The following is a 16,740-nucleotide window of genomic DNA, read 5'->3' on the forward strand; positions in this document are numbered from 1 at the left end:
TGTCTGTGTGTGGGGCTAGGGGCCCCCGGGGCGGAGGGGGCTCCCGGCAGGGAGGCGGCGGGTGGGTCGGGAGGGCCTGGACATGGCGCTGAGGGCCCGCCCCGCGGGAAGATGAATAAGGGCTGGCTGGAGCTGGAGAGCGACCCTGGTGAGAAGGAGATCGGGCAGGCCGGGAGTTGGGGAGGCCGGGTGGGTCCGAGACGCGCCTTTCTGATCACCACTCGCTCCTCTTGTCGTCTCCCCCAGGCCTCTTCACCCTCCTCGTGGAAGATTTCGGTAAGAGCCTCTCCTGCCCGCCGGACCCGGGCTCTGGGGGCCCACTCCTGGGTCATCACTCCACAGCCAGGGGCTGCCCTTCCCGACTTCTTTTCCTTCCTTGATGGCAGGTGTCAAAGGGGTGCAGGTGGAGGAGATCTATGACCTTCAGAGCAAATGCCAGGGGTGAGTGACTTGGCGTCAGAGCCACCCTTTACACCTCGAGGGCTAGGGAGGGGCCTGAGAGAGAGTGCTCTTCAGGGAGGTAGTTTCAGAAGCCCCAAATTGTAAAATTTGTTATCAGGAAGCATCCCTCCTCCTTGGGTGCCCTCCTGATGAAGCTGGTACTGTGTTTTCCTTTCTCCCAGTTTTCCCTCCGCACCACTCTTTATGTGGTACCCCCTTCCCTCCAAATTCTAACCATCTCTTGGGTTCAATTCAGCTGCTTTTTCTTGCCTTCCAGCTGGAAACCCCCTTCTCTTGACTCAGGTCACACAGTGTCTTTTGTGCAGCTGTAATTTACTAATGACTGCTTTAACATGCTCATGTGCCAGTGGTTTTAATTCCCACACAAGGGTGTCCTATGGATTGGTTGGTTTGTGGCATCTGACAAGGCCTCTCTTGGGTGACCAAGCTCAGGGTCTTGTCTTGGTGATCCTACAGAAGAGAAGTGTGGAGGAGCTGCTATAGTGACTGAACAGAGAAGTCTGCTTTTGTTTCCCAGGACAGAAGGGACTGCTATGGGTGTTCATTTCCTTGCCTGACTGCACTGGGGCCCATGCCCTGGGTTTCAGAAGTTTGAATTAGTGTTTAAATTCCACATCATACGGTTCTTGCCTTACCTTCTGTTCCTGCCTTACCTTCTGTTCCTGCCTGGTCCTGGGCCATTGGTTCCAGCTTTTCCTTTCTTATCCCAGAACCCTAGACTGCATAAGGATGCTGAGCGGACTCCTGGAGCATCACAGCCAGCGGCTGATGCTTGACTCTGCCTGCAGCAGGCTCCTGGGGTGTGAGGGCTCAGGGCCGCTTTGGGCAGTCTTAGGAAGAAGCCACGGGAGAGGTGGGATCACAAGAAGGACACCTGAGTGGTAACAGCGCACAGGAATAGAGGAGGGGAAAGGGGATGCAGATTGCCTTCCTCCACTTGACTGGTCGAGTTCTGTCCCTTCCTTTCCCCAGCCCCGTGTATGGATTCATCTTCCTGTTCAAATGGATCGAAGAGCGCCGATCCCGTCGCAAGGTCTCTACCTTGGTGGATGATACATCTGTGATTGATGATGATATTGTGAATAACATGTTCTTTGCCCACCAGGTCTGCTGGGCTCTGTGTTCTTTCTGGAGGGTGGGATGCTGCCATTTTCTTTGCTTGGAAAGTGGAAGCGGGGGAAGGCAAGAGGAGGAGATAGGCAGATACCGCAGGTGGTGGTTACAGAAGTCCCGAGGCAGAAGGAACTGAGCTCTTCTTCATGAAAAACAGGAAGTCTCTTTAAAGCAGGGCGATGCCTGAGTCCATTTTCCATGTCCCCAGACAGCTGATGGGTACTTAGTTGAATGAACAGATGTTGGGTAAAGATGAGGAGAGCTGATGAGGATTGTCCAGATATGACTGTCCTGCCTGGGACCCCTTTCCTGACGAGTATGGGCTTGGTTTGGGGTGTGCTGTAGATGGGTGACTGTTCTTTGTTTCACAGCTGATCCCCAACTCTTGTGCCACCCATGCCCTGCTGAGCGTGCTCCTGAACTGCAGCAATGTGGACTTGGGGCCCACCCTGAGTCGCATGAAGGACTTCACCAAAGGCTTCAGCCCTGAGGTAGGCCACAGTGCCTTCCACTTGCCAGAAAAGGAGACAGACCTGGGGAAAAAGGAATATTCCTTAAGTCATGCCTTGTTAGGACTTTATCAGGCCACGTTGTTCTCCAGTGTCCACTGATTACCGTGTAGGGCCAGTGGAGCCTATTTTTTGGGGGCTCCAGAGCTCTCTTCTGCCCCCACCAGGCCTTTAGGAGGGTCCACCTGTGCTTGTTCCAGTTCCTGGAAGGTTTCCAGGCCTGCTCTCCTGAGCTTTGTTTCCCACCTGAGAAGTTGCTCTGATGTGGCCTTATTTTCCTTCCTCTAGAGCAAAGGATATGCGATTGGCAATGCTCCGGAGTTGGCCAAGGCACATAATAGCCATGCCAGGTGTGTGGGAGCTGTGGGAACTGACAGGGGTGGGAACAAGGAACGGGGTTGTCCCATTCTGGGCGCTGACTGTGTCCTTCCCCAGGCCTGAGCCACGCCACCTCCCTGAGAAGCAGAATGGCCTTAGTGCTGTGCGGACCATGGAAGCCTTCCACTTTGTCAGCTATGTGCCTATCACAGGCCGGCTTTTTGAGCTGGATGGGCTGAAGGTCTACCCCATTGACCATGGTAGGGGGTTTCTCTGCTGACCTCCAAGGGGGCTGGGGCTCGGGGTCCTCGGGGGGGGTGGGTCTTGACTTCAGGCTCTGGCTGGATAGCATGTTGTACTGCATTGTGCAACTGGCCCCCTTTGGCTCAACTGCTGTCCATCCTTCTCCCACTCCTGGCCTGCCCGAGTTCAGGGTTTCCCACCTGCTGACTCCTCGTCTTGGTTTCCCTAGGGCCCTGGGGGGAGGACGAGGAGTGGACAGACAAAGCCCGGCGGGTCATCATGGAGCGTATTGGCCTCGCCACTGCAGGGTAAGGACTCTGTGCCTACCCTGACCTCTGAAGCTGTGCCCTCATCGGGAGGGACACAGAAGAGGGGACCGAGGTGGAGAGAGACCAGATGATTTGTGCGTGGCCACATGATGAATCTGGCAAAAGCAGGATTAGATCTTGGGCTCTCAGCTCCTTGCCCTATTTCCCATCCAGGCTCTGTGTGGCCTGCTGCAGGATAGACTGGGGAGGGGCAGGCTGCAGTGGAGCCCCGGGTGGCCCAGGTGTGCTGGCTCACACTTCCTGACAGGCTCCTCACACAGCTTGCTGGAAGGCACCGGCTGAGGTGCCCGGTGTGCATGGCCAGCTGCTGCCCGCCTGTGGGGGTGGGGCCTGTACCTGTGGCTGCAGGTGTGACTTCAGGGAGCCCTGCCAGCGTATCTGCCTCCTCCTGATGGCGGGGCCAGGGTGAGAGCTGCTCTCACGGCTGCGGCTGTGACTGCAGGGAGCCCTACCATGACATCCGCTTCAACCTGATGGCGGTGGTGCCCGACCGCAGGATCAAGTATGAGGCCAGGCTACACGTGTTGAAGGTGAACCGTCAGACCGTACTGGAAGCCCTGCAGCAGGTGGGGACCCATCCTGCCCAGTCCGTGACTGGCCCAGCCACCCGCTGCTTCCCTCCACAGGGGCCTTGTCTCTTGATTCCCCAGTTATTCTCTATTGTGGGTCTGGGCTTCAACTAACCACTCCTTTCCTTGGCTCCCACGGTGGGACTTGGTGAGGGGGGGGGGAGGATAGCCTCTGAAAGGAGGTCTGGCTGATTTCTTTCCCTTTTGAGTGTGTGGAGTCTAGGCCCTTAGCCGTCTGGGGTGGAAGCCAGGGTCTCCTTTCACTTCTTTGCACCTTGGATTTTGATTTCAGCTGATCAGGGTAACACAGCCAGAGCTGATTCAGACCCACAAGTCTCAAGAGTCACAGCTGCCTGAAGAGTCCAAACCCGCCAGCAGCAAGTCCCCTCTGGCGCTGGAAACAAGCAGGGCCCCGGTGGCCTCTGAGAGCACCCACACAGGTACTGGAGCCTCTCGGGCCTCAGAGACGCCCCCTCACAGCTTGACGTTGGAGGCCGAAGCAGAGCAGGTCTTTTTCTGTGGAGGCTTGGGCAGTGGCTCAGGGCTCCTGTGGGCAGTTGGAAGTCTGCAGCCTGCAGCCCTGTCCCCTCCCCTTGGAACATGGAGGAAGAGCAGTCCCTCCCCAAAGAAAGGGCTGCCATGACCACAGGCCCCCAAGCCTTCTGTCTGAAGTATATGCCCTGTCTGCTTTCTCTGGACCTTTTTTTTTTTCGCCTTCTCCTTTTTTTAATCTCACCCTTTTCCTGTCTCACTGTGGCCACGTTTGTTGATGCTGAATCCATCAGCTGTCTTTTCTGTTCTTGTCTGGGAAGGGGAGGGGAGACCAGGCCTGAGGACAACTTTTCTTGAGGGTCTGGCTAAAAGTCCTGCCTGTGCCCTCCCTCTCTCAGATGGCGTGGAGGAGGTGGCTGGTTCGTGCCCACAAGCCCCGACCCACAGCCCTCCTAGCAAACCCAAGCTGGTGGTGAAGCCTCCAGGGAGCAACATCAATGGGGTTCCCCCCAACCCCACTCCTATTGTCCAGCGGCTGCCAGCCTTTCTGGACAATCACAACTATGCCAAGTCCCCCATGCAGGTAAGTGGGGAGGGTTCCCACCAGGGTTCTCTGGAGAGCCTGCTCCAGGCACTTTCCTCAGGTGGCCTCACGCATGTCCGCTCTCTGTCCCAGCCTAGGTGACCGGGGTTCTCTGTCTGATACTCAGAAGTGCCCACAACCGCAGGGATTTAGGGAGGCAGAGAGAGCTCCTCTGACTTTAAATTCAGTCTCACAACCGTTGGGCTAAATGTTCAGGGCATGGGGTTGGGTTCTACTAGCAAAATAAATGCAGATGTTTCAGGGTACTCTCTTTCTCTTAGAAGCCCCATGTAGGCAGGGGGCAAGGAGTGCTCTGGAGCACCTAGATGGGTTCAGTGGGCTCAGCCAGGAGAACCATGCTGGCTTTTGGGGGAGGTGCTGTGTCTGGCCAGGGCTGACTGGCCCCTGGCTCACGGCTGCACTGGGCCTCTGCTCCAGGAGGAGGAAGACCTGGCAGCGGGTGTGGGCCGCAGCAGAGTTCCAGTGCGCCCGCCCCAGCAGTACTCAGATGATGAGGATGACTACGAGGATGAGGAGGAGGACGACGCACAGAGCACCAGCTCCGCCATCAGGTCAGCCCCGGCTCTGTAAGGCTGGAGGTTGGGTGCTGCGGCGCCTATCTTGACTCTTCCAGCACAGAGAACGCCCTTCAGCAGATGACGCTGGATGCCTGCTGAGTGCAGGGCGTAGGGGAGGCAGACGTGAAGGGGCCAACTCCAGATCCCCAGAAGTTTTCGGAGGGCTTGGGGCGGGGCTGTGCACATTTAAGCAGACATCGAGTCATGGCCTGTTTGGAGGTGGCCTTTTGTCCAGGCCTTGAAGGATGGGGTCGGGTATCTTTGCTGAAGACACAGCATTGGCCAAAAGCCAGAAGTGAGGCGGCTGGAATAGAGGAGGTGTTCTCAGAGGACACCTGACTGCAGTTGTCAGAGCTCAGGGTGCTAGGCTGGGCATGGCCAAGTCAGGCTGCTGGAGCTGCAGGATCATTTCCTGAGGCTAAGAAGTGTTCAGGTCATCCTGGGCACTGCTGGATGTGGTCCCCTGGCCTCTTCCTTGGGCTCACCTCTCCTTGGGCCCCACAGGTATAAGCGAAAGGGGCCGGGGAAACCAGGGCCGTTGAGCAGCTCTGGAGATGGGCAGCTGTCAGTGCTACAGCCCAACACCATCAACGTCTTGGCCGAGAAGCTCAAAGAGTCCCAGAAGGACCTCTCGATTCCTCTGTCCATCAAGACGAGCAGCGGGGCGGGGAGTCCGGCTGTGGCGGTGCCCACGCACTCGCAGCCCTCGCCCACCCCCAGCAACGAGAGCACGGACACAGCCTCTGAGATCGGCAGCGCTTTCAATTCGCCACTGCGCTCGCCTATCCGCTCAGCCAACCCCACGCGGCCCTCTAGTCCCGTCACCTCCCACATCTCCAAGGTGCTTTTTGGAGAGGACGACAGCCTGCTCCGTGTTGACTGCATACGCTACAATCGTGCTGTACGTGACCTGGGTCCTGTCGTCAGCACGGGCCTCCTGCACCTGGCTGAGGATGGTGTGCTGAGTCCCCTGGCACTGACAGGTGGGCCTTGGGCTGGCTCCCTGGCCTCTTGGCATATTGGAGAGGGAGGCGGCCAAGTGACCACCACGCATCCTGTACCCTGATGGGTCTTCTCTTGCCTTCTCTTCCCAGAGAGTGGGAAGGGTTCCTCCCCTTCCATCAGACCAAGCCAAGGCAGCCAGGGGTCTGGCAGCCCAGAGGAGAAGGAGGTGGTGGAGGCTGTGGACAGCAGAGAGAAGCCAGGGCTGGTCAGGCCTAGCGAGTCCTTGAATGGGGAGAAGTATTCACCCAAGGTGAGCCCTTCTGTGGCTTCCTTTCCTAATCCTGACAAGGGCTGGGCCCAGGGCACTGCTGTCCAGGTGCTGAGTTCCTAGTAAGAGTTATGGTGTGGAGGGTGGTGCCCAAAGCCAGGTGCCAGGAAGCCTGTCTGGGTGGGGCAGCGGCAGGGGCCTTGATGTGCTCCAGGGCCTCCGGCTGCTCGCCCTTGCCTCTTGCTGCCTCCTGCTAGTTGGGCCTCGGGGCTGGCCAGCCCCCCTTCATGGGTGCCATTGGTGCGTTCTGGCAGGAGCTGCTGGCGCTGCTGAAGTGTGTGGAGGCTGAGATTTCAAACTATGAGGCCTGTCTCAAGGAAGAGGTGGAGAAGAGGAAGAAGTTCAAGGTGGGCCCTCTCTCCAGCAGCCTGGTCTGCTGCCCACCTGTCTTCCCACAGGCGCGACCTGCTAGGGTTGGCTAGTGGCTGCTCTGGGGAGATGGCTGCAGCGTCCTCAGGTCCTGATCCTTCTCTCCCTCAGATTGACGACCAGAGAAGGACCCACAACTACGATGAGTTCATCTGCACATTCATCTCCATGCTGGCTCAGGAAGGTGAGCCAGGCTCAGCACCCTGGCCCTCAGGCCCCTTTCCTCTGGCCTCTGGGGGTGCTTGAGCTGACTGTGGTCTTGGGGAGGGCAGGGAGAGCCTCAGCCCCCAACCTGAGGCTGCAGCCAGTTGAGTCGCAGCTCCCAGGCATCCAACCACCCGCTCAAAGGCCTGTGTCTCTCCGCAGGCATGCTGGCCAATCTGGTGGAGCAGAACATCTCAGTGCGGCGGCGCCAGGGGGTCAGCATTGGCCGGCTCCACAAGCAGCGGAAGCCGGACCGGCGGAAACGCTCCCGTCCCTATAAGGCCAAGCGCCAGTGAGGACTGCTGGCCAGACCCTGCGTTCACTCTTGCCGCCTGGCCCTCACCAGGGCCCTCCCCTGCCCTGTCCCCCTCTTCCCAGTATTACCAGATAGTTCCAGTCGGAGAGCCCAGACCCTGGGAATGGGAGCCAAGCTGGGATCCTCGGCCTCGTGTCCCTGGGCCTGGCAGGGCAGGCTGGCCCCATCATGCTCCAGAGGCAGCAGCTAGAGCTGAGGCCCAGTGAGGTGCTGCAGCTTCCTCCACAGCCGGCTGTGGAGCAGCAGGACCTGGCCTTTCTGCCTGGGCAGCAGAATATATATTTTACCTACAGAGACGTCTATTTTTCTGGGCTCTGACCTATCTTGCCACCACTGTGTTGACATAGTCAGCTTCCTGACTCTGAGCTGTCTCCTAACACTGTCATCCTGGAGGGCCAGAGTTACTCCTGCGGGGTCACAGCTGGGGGCCACGTGAGCAGTGGGCCCTGCTGCTCCAGCCCCAGTGGTTCCTGCTATTGGGGAAGCCAGGTCTGCTCTTCATTCCTCCTGGGAGAGCTCCAAACTCAGGGCCCTGGCTGCTGGACTAGGCTGGGAGTGGGGTGTCCCCCGCAGGGGTGGGATGAGCAGCCTGCTGGGGTCCCATGGCCTGAGCAGAGAGGAGTGTTTGAGCTGGTTGGCCTGGCTCCAGCCAGCCTCGTCGAGACTGCTCTCTGTGGCAGGGCCCTGGGCTCTTTGTCTTCAGTGTTGTGGCCCTGGCAAGGGGCCTGCCTTGGGCTCCTGGGCTCAGAGGAGCCTTTGCCCAGGCTCTCAGTATTACCATGTCTCCCTCCTCTTAGAGACAGCAGAGACAGGGCTGCTTGCAAAAGCTGGCACCACTCAGCTCTCCCTGCCATGCCAGCTTTCTCAGCTTCTGCAGGGCACTCAGGGTGGGGGACAGCAGGACCAAGTCAACCAGTTGGAGCCCCATGTTCCCAGAGGGCCTGTGGCCAAGGGCTAATGGGTCCAGCACTGCCTCTGGAGCTCAGGCCCCAGACGGAGCCCTGTGGCCTTTGGCAGGTGGCTCCGAGGCGATCCAAGCCGGCCCCTTATGTGTACATAGTGACCAGGGTGGGAGGGCAGCTGCAGCCATGGCAACTGTCTCTCTGTGCTAAGCATAGCCCGACCCCTCTGGCCCCTGTAAATACTGGATGGATGAATGAATAAAACTCTCCTTAAAAATAAGCCACCTGTGCTTGCTGGCCTGAGGTTTGGAGGCTAGGCCGTGGTGGAAATGAGGACTTAACCAGACCTGGGCTGGGCCCTGTGTGTGACCAGAGATGGGAGGGGAGTGCATTCTCATTCTGGGGCAGAGGTTCTTGGGACCCTAGGTCTGGGGTTTACGGCCCGAACTGGGCAGGGGGAGGAGGGGCTTCAGTGGGAGGCAGGACCCCAAGGAGTGTTGTGCAAGGTGTACTGTGGGAGGAGAGGGCTGCGGCTTTACCCGAGCTGACGGCTTTGTAACCTGAGAGGTGCTGGGACTCAGTGGAGGTGGTAGCTCTGCCTCTAGTCCTGCCTGGCACGCTGTCCCTGGAGGGGTCCTGGGACCTCACAAGGCTCACCTCTCTTCCCTTGTTGCAGGTCAAAGCTTCCAGCTCTGCCATGCTTCCCCCTTCCAAGCACATCTCTCTCGAGGCCACTGCAGCCTCTCACCCGCACCTTCCCTGGCCGTGGGCCCTACAGAAGAGGCCTGGTGGAAGGAGCTAAGGCTCAGTGGGACCACTCAGGAAATGCAACTTTAATTGGCCCCAGCCCTTTTGTCTGGGTCTAGTAGTCCAGGGCACAGATTAGGGCCACACCACGCTTTATCCAGTGTCGCTGGGGCTGGTCAGTGGGGATCTCCACGGCAATGACGTAGTTTGTGGAGTGGCCGGTGGTCGATAGTGTTCCTGGAGCAGGCAAGAGGGGAGGAGGTTAAGTTCGCTGCCTCAACTGGGGCAGGAACAGGGTATAAAGGAAGGTGGTCCCTTGGTGACTGAGCTTGGGACAAGGAAGGGACCTGACCCAAGAGGAAGCCTGTCTGGCCAGTGTGGCCCAGGCTCAGACCTGCCCTGGGTTACTAAACCTGTTAAGGACTGGAATGGGACAGTTGATACCCCTGCTTATTGCCTGCTGGATCCAGCCCGGGCCTACCCATCCTGTCTGGGCCTGTTGGCTCCTGGGAACCTCCATTGGCAGGCTGGGGCTCCCAGGATCCAACATGGGTCTGCTGAGGGAGATGAGGGTGGTGAGCTCAGGGGCCACTCCCCACAGACTCAGCTCAGCCCCTGGGCACCACCCTGCCTGCTGCTGGACCAGCTCTGGGCCTCAGGAGTGCTGACTGACCTCTGCCAGCCATCTTGTTCAGCTAACCTGGGTCAGCCTAACTGGCCCAACCCTGGGCCCTGCCTATGGCCCTCCGTGTGGTGTAGGCTCCCCCGCCCTGGGTCCATACCAGCACGGGTCAGCGTCTTGTAGATGGGGCACAGGTAGAAGTCCTGGTCTTGGACCTTGCGGTTGGGCGTGGGCAGGAGCCAGATAACAGCCATCTCTGTGTACAGCTCCTTGGGCCGAGACTCGGCCAGCTGGAAGGCCGAAGGGTCCCATCGGGCACCTTCCAGGAACAGTCCGTGGATGAAGCACCCCTCCTTGGGCCTGGTCTTGAGCTCTGACACTGACTGGCGCATCACCTGGTGTGGGCACACAGATGCCTCTCACATATAAACCACAGAATCTGAGGTAGGATTTGGGTCCTGAGGGCTCTGCCTGCCCCAGCATCGGCTATTTTAGCTGGTAGCATATAGCCTGCGCCCCAGCCCTAGGGATTTCCCTGGGGCCTATAGTCTCTTCCTGATCCCCGACCCCGGCTCAGGAGTTCCCTGATCGTGCCAGCCAGCTGTGGCCTCAGTGCCCATCCCACCTGGGCCACACCCCCCAGCCTGTCACCTGACCTGACCCTGGCTGAATCCAGACCTTGAAATCGAAGGAGATGGTGTCGATGGAGATGACAGACTTGCGGGCGTAGTTCTGCAGAGTGCCTGTCAGGAAAGCCTGGGGGAAGAAGAAGCCGCTGATCCAGAAGACGGCTGGGATGCCCTCGGAGATCCAGGTCTGTAGGAAGTCCAGGCGCTGCAGCAGGTCCAGGACCCATGAGGACAGTGGCTTAAGCGATGGGTAGGCCTTGGCCTTCCAGAGCTCGGGCACAGAGTTGTTGTACAGGCTGGCAGCCATCAGCTCCAGCTCTAAGGACATCACCACCAGCCCCTTGAGGGCCTTGAGCAGGTCTTTCAGCGACTGTGTGATCACTTGTAGCAGCCGATTGTACCTACAGAGCCAGTGGCAAGGAGGAAGGCAGTGGTCTGGGACTGTGTGGCCATATCCGCACTCCCCAGTTCTAGGCCATAGAGAAACAATGACAGAACATAGGGGCTAAGAGCATAAAGCCAGGTCGGGTGGCCTGAGTACCAATCCCAGCCCTGGCTGTTAGTAAATATATGACTTTATATCCCTTAACCTGCTGGGGCCTTGGTTTACTCATCTGTGAAATGGGAATAATATGGCTGAGTTAGAGGTTGAGTTTATAGCACTTCGCATGGCTCCTGGCCCATGGTAGCCTTTGCTATCATTTCTCTACAGCCCAGGGGCCTGCTGACTCAGAGCTGGGACTAGCGGGGGATTACCGAATGACCTCCTGTGCTAGCACCGTGTTCATTGACTCTTCATACAGCACAGGGTACTTGGTCATGACCCACTGCAAGTTGACAGGCTCGGGCACCTTGATCAGAATGTTTTGGGCCACGTCCTCCACTATCTGTGGGGGCAAAGGGACACAAATGGGTCAGGGGTGGCCCCCATTAGCCCGTGTAGGAGTCCCCTCATTCAGCGGAGCAGGCAGGATGGTGGACAGGAGATTGGCCCTGCGTTGGGTGGGCCCCTTCCCTGCTGCCACTGACCTCCTCCCGGCTCTGGCCACCTGCAGTGGAGGATTTGGGTTGTAGTTGGACAATGGTGCCAAGCAGGGTATAGGTCTCATTCTGGGCGAAGGTGATATTGGCGTTGTCATGCAGGCCAAAGATCTCCGGCATGTCGTTGAGTGGAAGGCTCTTGATGTAGGAGAGGTAGCCCTGCAGGGGGAGGAGGGCTGCGACTGAAGCCCCTCCCCTGCTCTACCTCCAGCCTTGCTTGGACGGCCCTCCAAGCAAGCATACCCCGTACTCGTCATCTCTGGTTGCAACCTTTACGTATCCCCCTCTTACCCTCGGGACTCCATGGGCTCTGTTCCCTTCCAGCCCACTTCTCCCTGATGTCTCACTCCTTGCTTCTTCATTCAGCGGCTCAACCCTGTTACAGCCCCTCCTCTGCAGGCCCTTTATGCTTCTGGCCCACATGCTGGGGTTCTCTACCTAGACCCTGGCTGCTCCGCACACATCTTAGCTGAAGCCCTCCCTGACTGTGTGGTCTGGGCTAGTGACCTTCACTGCCTCGCCTGGCAGCCTCAGAGGAGCCACCCCCCTGCCTCAAAGAGTAATTACCCTCAGGCAGGGGCTGAGAGGCAGGACTGGGCCTCTCCCCACAGAACGCGAGCTCCAGGGCTATCCTTGTGGAAAGGATCAGTCAATGAAAAAGAGTGACTGGCTGGTAGGGGCCACATCTCCCAGCACCCTCCACGGCACCCCAGGACCCCCACCCGGCAGGCCGCCTTGGGCACAGCCCAGCTGTGTGCTCACGTTGAGGTCGTAGGTGGGCTGGATCTGGTGGTAAACACCCGAGGCGCTGTAGCTATGCTCCGGGAAGAGCACCGCGGAGCTGTAGAAGTCCTCTAGGATGTTCATGATGCAGCGGCGGTCCCAGTCGTCAGTGACCCGGCCCCCGTAGTTGATCTCCCCTGCCGTGTACTTGAGGACCTATGGGGTGGGTTTTGAGCTGTGGTGTTGGAGAAGACCCGTGAGAGTCCCTTGGACTGCAAGGAGATCCAACCAGTCCATCCTAAAGGAAATCAGTCCTGAATATTCACTGGAAGGACTGATGCTGAAGCTGAAGCTCCAATACTTTGGCCACCTGATGAGAAGAGCTGACTCATTAGAAAAGACCCTGATGCTGGGAAGGATTGAGGGCAGGAGGAGAAGGGGACGACAGAGGATGAGATGGTTGGATGGCATCACCAACTCAACGGACATGGGTTTGAGCAAGCTCTGGGAGATGGTGAAGGACAGGGAGGCCTGGCGTCCACGGAGTCGCAAAGAGTCAGACATGACTGAGCGACTGAACAACAATGGGTTGGGTGGGTCAGGCCCCCAGGCGCCCAGCTCCCCGCCCCCAGCCCGAGCCCAGCCCACCTTGTAGGGGATGTGGTCATACTCGTCCAGGAACATCTTGAGCTGGCTGATGCAGATGCGCAGGTCCCCGTCTGTGAACTCGTAGGGGATGTTGAAGCCCAGGGGCCCAAACTTACGCCGCTCCAGGGCATTCCCGTGGAACAAACACAGAGACAGCAGCAGGCACTTGAACTCCATCACCTGCCGGAGGTGGGGGAGGGGAGGAGGGGCATGAAGGGTGGGGATGAAAATGGAGTGGGGTTGGTGGGGCGGTCCTGCGCCAAGCATGTCTCACCTTGTGACAGGAGTTGAGGAACTCATCGCTGAGGCTGCTGTAAGACTTGAGGAGGTTGGCCTTGACCCCGCGTGGTGGCTCAATGGTCATTTTGGAGCCATTCTGTAGGATGGACACTGGGAACTTGTTGCTAGGCAGGCTGGTGAGCCACAGGCGGAAGTCCCGGTGCACCTGGGGGCCACGCTGCATGTGAGCCCTGAGACCCATACCTGGCGGCCACCCCAGCACCAGGCTCTCCCCTACCCAGGATCCTGGGCCACCCTTGGCCTGACTCTACCCCTGGGACGGACCACTGGTTAGGAACATGGGCTTCGGCAAGTACCAGGGTCACCTCTGTGCTGGGTGGCCTTGGTGGCAGTGACTTGAGGGGCTGCTGGGAAGAATAATCTGGTTGATGCATGTTACATGTGTCCCTTGCTGAGTGCCCACTGGGGGTTAGCTCGTTGAGCGTCATCCGTCCAGGATGAAGGTACTGGTGCCCCCTTGGTGTACCTTGTCGGGGTTGATGTGCTCGATGAGGCGCTCCAGCACTGGCATCCAGCTCGGTGCCAAGTGGCAGTTCTGAAAGAAGACCCACTTGCCCCTCTCTATGGAGCTGCGCATCATAGCTTCCGCCCGAGGGCCCTGTGGGGGCAGGAGCGCTGAGTGATGGGGGACCCGCTGGCCCAGCCCACCGGCTCCCTCCTCCTCCACCACCCGCTTGCCCTGACCTGGCCCTGGCCCAGGGAGATGGCAGAGAGCTTCTTGGAGAACTTCATTTCTTCGGCAAATTTGTAGAGGTCAGCGGCGGGGTCAGTGCCCGGCGACAGCACAAAGATGAGGGGGGTGGTGGAGTTGGAGTCTTTGAACACCAGTGACAGGTTGGCTGTCTGCAGGGCGGAGAGATGCTGGGGTCGCCAAGAGCTTCTCCTCAGGGGCAGGCCACCAGGGCGAGAGAGGGGGCTCCTGGAGCCCCCAGAGTGGTCCCCAAGGGGCTTCCTGAGGGGACTTGGAACCTCTCAGAGCCTCATGTGGTGGCTAAGGATCCTGGCCTGACCAAGGCTACAAAGGGGTCCATGCAGGTGCAGCCAGGACCCTGGTCCCAGGGGGCGATTAGCCCGGGCGCTGGCTGACAGCACTTGCCTGGGGTTCAATGAAGCGTGGCTCCAGGTTGGCGGCCACAAAGTCCTGCATGGCATTGGTCACCTTGTCCCCACGTAGGCAGCGGAGGACCAGCAGCTTCTGGAACTGGTCCAGGTATTGGTCCCAGATGCCAGGCAAGGGCTCCCTGCAACAGTGCCCACATCCCCCTGAGAGCTGACCTGTGGTAGGACACTGGCCACAGGCTCTCTGCTTGGTGGGGGAGGCTGGACAGCACAGAGAATGTGGTGTCCAGGGGTGTGTGGCCGCGGGCACGGGAGAGGTGTAGTCACAGCTGCGGGGCAGCCCTGGGCAGCCCCTCAGAGAAGGCCCAGGGCAAGCCTGTATCTGGGTCTCACTCCCTGGATGCACCCACCCTGCTGTGCCCCAGGCCCCAGCTCACCGGTGGGGCTCGTGGCTGTCAAAGATGGCCCGGAATTCCGGCAGGTGCTTCACAAAATCATGGGCGAAGGAGGAGAAGGCCGGCAGGTTGGAGAGCGCCTGGATGTCTCTCCAGGCCCGGTCTGTCAGCCAGTCTGGGGCAGGGTTCTCACTCAGGACTGAGACGGAGCCTCCAGACAGGAGGTAGCACCACTCGTTCTGGCAAGGGACAGAGGAGGCGAGCGCCCAGGCCCTGAGCTGTGGGTCTGGCGCCCCACCCAGCAAAGCCTCCTCTACCATCCTCAGCCAGAAAACTCGGGTGGTAGTCCTACAGGTCTGGGTTAGTGTTACCTCTTTCCCTTTCCCTGGCTGTGTGACCTGAGGCAAAAGATTTGACCTCTCTGAGCCTCTGTTTCCTCATTTGGAAAGTAGGAAGAATCAGGACTCTGCTTCCCAGGGGTTTCACAGGGGTAGGTCGGAGGGTTGTTGTGAGCCCAGCACCCAGCATACAGTGAGGGCTCAAGCAGTGGATGAGGTCACTCTCAATGCTTCCCAACGCACCACGAAATCCCTGGCACTCATGAGACCGTGAGCTGGGAGGCTCAGGACGGTCTCTGCTCACTAGTAATCTCAAGGTGCTGAGAAGGCCTGTGCACAGGGCCTGCTGGGTCACAGTTAACCTGGGCCTCCTGGGGTTTCACGCAAATAACTGTTTCCGGAGGCCTCTGACCATCTGCCCTTGCTGTGCCCTCCTGCCTGATGTTTCCGGAGGCCTCTGCCCATCTGTCCTTGCTGTGCCCTCCTGCCTGATGTTTCCAGAGGCCTCTGCCCACCTGCCCTTGCTGTGCCCTCCTGCCTGATGTTTCCGGAGGCCTCTGCCCATCTGCCCTTGCTGTGCCCTCCTGCCTGATATGCCCTGTCCTTCCACCCTGTTCTGTCAGCTTGGCAACAGGGCAACCCCTCAGGCCATCTGTCCTTGACCGGGCCGTAGCTCCCTCTCTGCCACGCACCTGGTTGATCTTGCCCTGGTTCATCATGATGCGGGCACACAGCAGGAAGGCGAACATCAGCTTGTGCTTCTCGAAGAGGCTGCGGCAGACATTGCTGTAGAGGTTGTAGGTCAGGTAGTGGTTGATGTTGGCAATGCGCTTCTTCAGGTTGTCTGCAGGGCAGAGGGGGATGGCAGTGTGGGGACAGGGTGGGAGGCAGAGAAGAAAGACCCCTGGGGCACAGCCCAGCCCAGCCAGTCTCCCCAGCAGCCAAAGGAGCAGTCTGGGGCACACCCCCTTGGGGCATTTGCTCCGAGGAGGCCACGAGTGGGGTATGTATTCATATGTAGGGTGAGTCTGATGAAGGTGTGTACCAGTGAACCTGGGTGTGCATCTACGTGTGTGCCTGCTGTGGAAATGCATCCAGGTGTGTCACCTCTGTGCCAGGGTGGAGCCTGGTTGTTTGGGTCAACATGTGCATCTGTGCCGGGGTTACCTGCCCTCTCTGAGTTGGCGATGCCTGAGAGGAAGATGTTGAGAAACCACTCAAGGGAGTACTGGTACATGGGGTCCACGTTGGCCAGGTCGGACACGCAGAAGAAGAGGATCTGGGTGCGGACGGCCACAGGAACGTACTCCATGCGTGTGAGGTCAATGTCCTTCTCTGTCTGTTCTGCAATCCTGACCTTGGCCTGGGGGTGCAGTAGGAGGCTGCTTGTCAGGTAGGCAGAAGAGGGTGGTGATGTGGGCAGGCCTGGGGCAGGCGGGGAGAGGCGGGCAGGGGTGCGCGGGCAGTTGTGGACCTGGATCTCGGCAGCCTTCATCTTGGAAGCCTCCAGCACCTTGATGAGCTCCATGTCATCCACGGGGTTGCCCTCGGAGGAGCTGAGGCGGTACAGGATCTGGTCTTCAATGTCCTTCAGCTCCTGGCGCATCTTGGCGTTACTGACAATCAGCTGGTTCTTGGCTTCCTCCAGGTCGGGCCGCTCCTCAGCCACAACCTGGCCCAGCAGCTGGTCCTCTAGGCCGCTGCCAGGAGCAGGAGACATTATGTCTGTAGCACCTGGTGAGCCCTGGAGGGCCAGCCTCGAGCCTGCTTACCTGCCTACCTGTGCTCCTGGGGCTCCAAAGAGCCCAGCATCTCTGCTGGTGTCAGCCTGGGAGGTCTGACCTCAGCCTCAGGCTGCAGGGCTAAGGCAGAGCCTGGATTCAAAGTGATCAGTTCTCAGTGAGACCTCAGGTGGGAGCCTGGAATCCCAGGAGGGGTCAGGCAGTTGAATGCGGGAGCTGCTGGGGTCTCTGAGAAA

At 59.1% G+C, this 16,740-nt stretch overlaps 2 protein-coding genes across 3 annotated transcripts in view; one reads left to right on the forward strand and one right to left on the reverse strand.

Annotated features, from left to right (window-relative positions):
- Positions 1-2: 2 nt before the first annotated feature.
- Positions 3-8,540, forward strand: BAP1 (BRCA1 associated protein 1). 2 transcript variants are annotated; one of them, XM_055557475.1, is made up of 17 exons: positions 3-148; positions 247-276; positions 387-441; positions 1,435-1,567; positions 1,947-2,066; positions 2,373-2,434; positions 2,520-2,662; positions 2,875-2,953; positions 3,471-3,540; positions 3,836-3,983; positions 4,434-4,618; positions 5,057-5,190; positions 5,701-6,179; positions 6,291-6,451; positions 6,724-6,816; positions 6,950-7,022; positions 7,205-8,540. In XM_055557475.1, exons 1-17 carry the CDS (start codon positions 112-114, stop codon positions 7,336-7,338), a joined length of 2,136 nt encoding a protein of 711 aa, XP_055413450.1. In that variant the 5' UTR covers positions 3-111; the 3' UTR covers positions 7,339-8,540. The 2 variants fall into 2 exon arrangements, with proteins under 2 accessions (XP_055413450.1, XP_055413449.1); XM_055557474.1 differs by having other exon boundaries at positions 4-148; positions 3,417-3,540.
- A 566-nt stretch (positions 8,541-9,106) lies between these two features.
- Positions 9,107-16,740, reverse strand: part of DNAH1 (dynein axonemal heavy chain 1) — an 87,592-nt gene continuing 79,958 nt past the window's right edge. Inside the window, exons 65-79 of the mRNA XM_055557473.1 lie at positions 16,237-16,462; positions 15,930-16,125; positions 15,455-15,606; positions 14,467-14,663; positions 14,067-14,211; positions 13,655-13,813; positions 13,437-13,568; positions 12,945-13,115; positions 12,671-12,850; positions 12,062-12,238; positions 11,288-11,458; positions 11,015-11,145; positions 10,308-10,659; positions 9,790-10,024; positions 9,107-9,244 (exon numbers count right to left, since the gene is read on the reverse strand). Coding sequence (XP_055413448.1) covers positions 9,123-9,244; positions 9,790-10,024; positions 10,308-10,659; positions 11,015-11,145; positions 11,288-11,458; positions 12,062-12,238; positions 12,671-12,850; positions 12,945-13,115; positions 13,437-13,568; positions 13,655-13,813; positions 14,067-14,211; positions 14,467-14,663; positions 15,455-15,606; positions 15,930-16,125; positions 16,237-16,462 — 2,746 coding nt within the window. The 3' untranslated portion in view covers positions 9,107-9,122. The remainder of the gene's footprint in view (positions 9,245-9,789; positions 10,025-10,307; positions 10,660-11,014; positions 11,146-11,287; positions 11,459-12,061; positions 12,239-12,670; positions 12,851-12,944; positions 13,116-13,436; positions 13,569-13,654; positions 13,814-14,066; positions 14,212-14,466; positions 14,664-15,454; positions 15,607-15,929; positions 16,126-16,236; positions 16,463-16,740) is intronic.

Source organism: Bubalus kerabau, chromosome 20 (genome assembly GCF_029407905.1).
Source record: "Bubalus kerabau isolate K-KA32 ecotype Philippines breed swamp buffalo chromosome 20, PCC_UOA_SB_1v2, whole genome shotgun sequence".
Taxonomy (NCBI): Eukaryota; Metazoa; Chordata; class Mammalia; order Artiodactyla; family Bovidae; genus Bubalus; species Bubalus kerabau.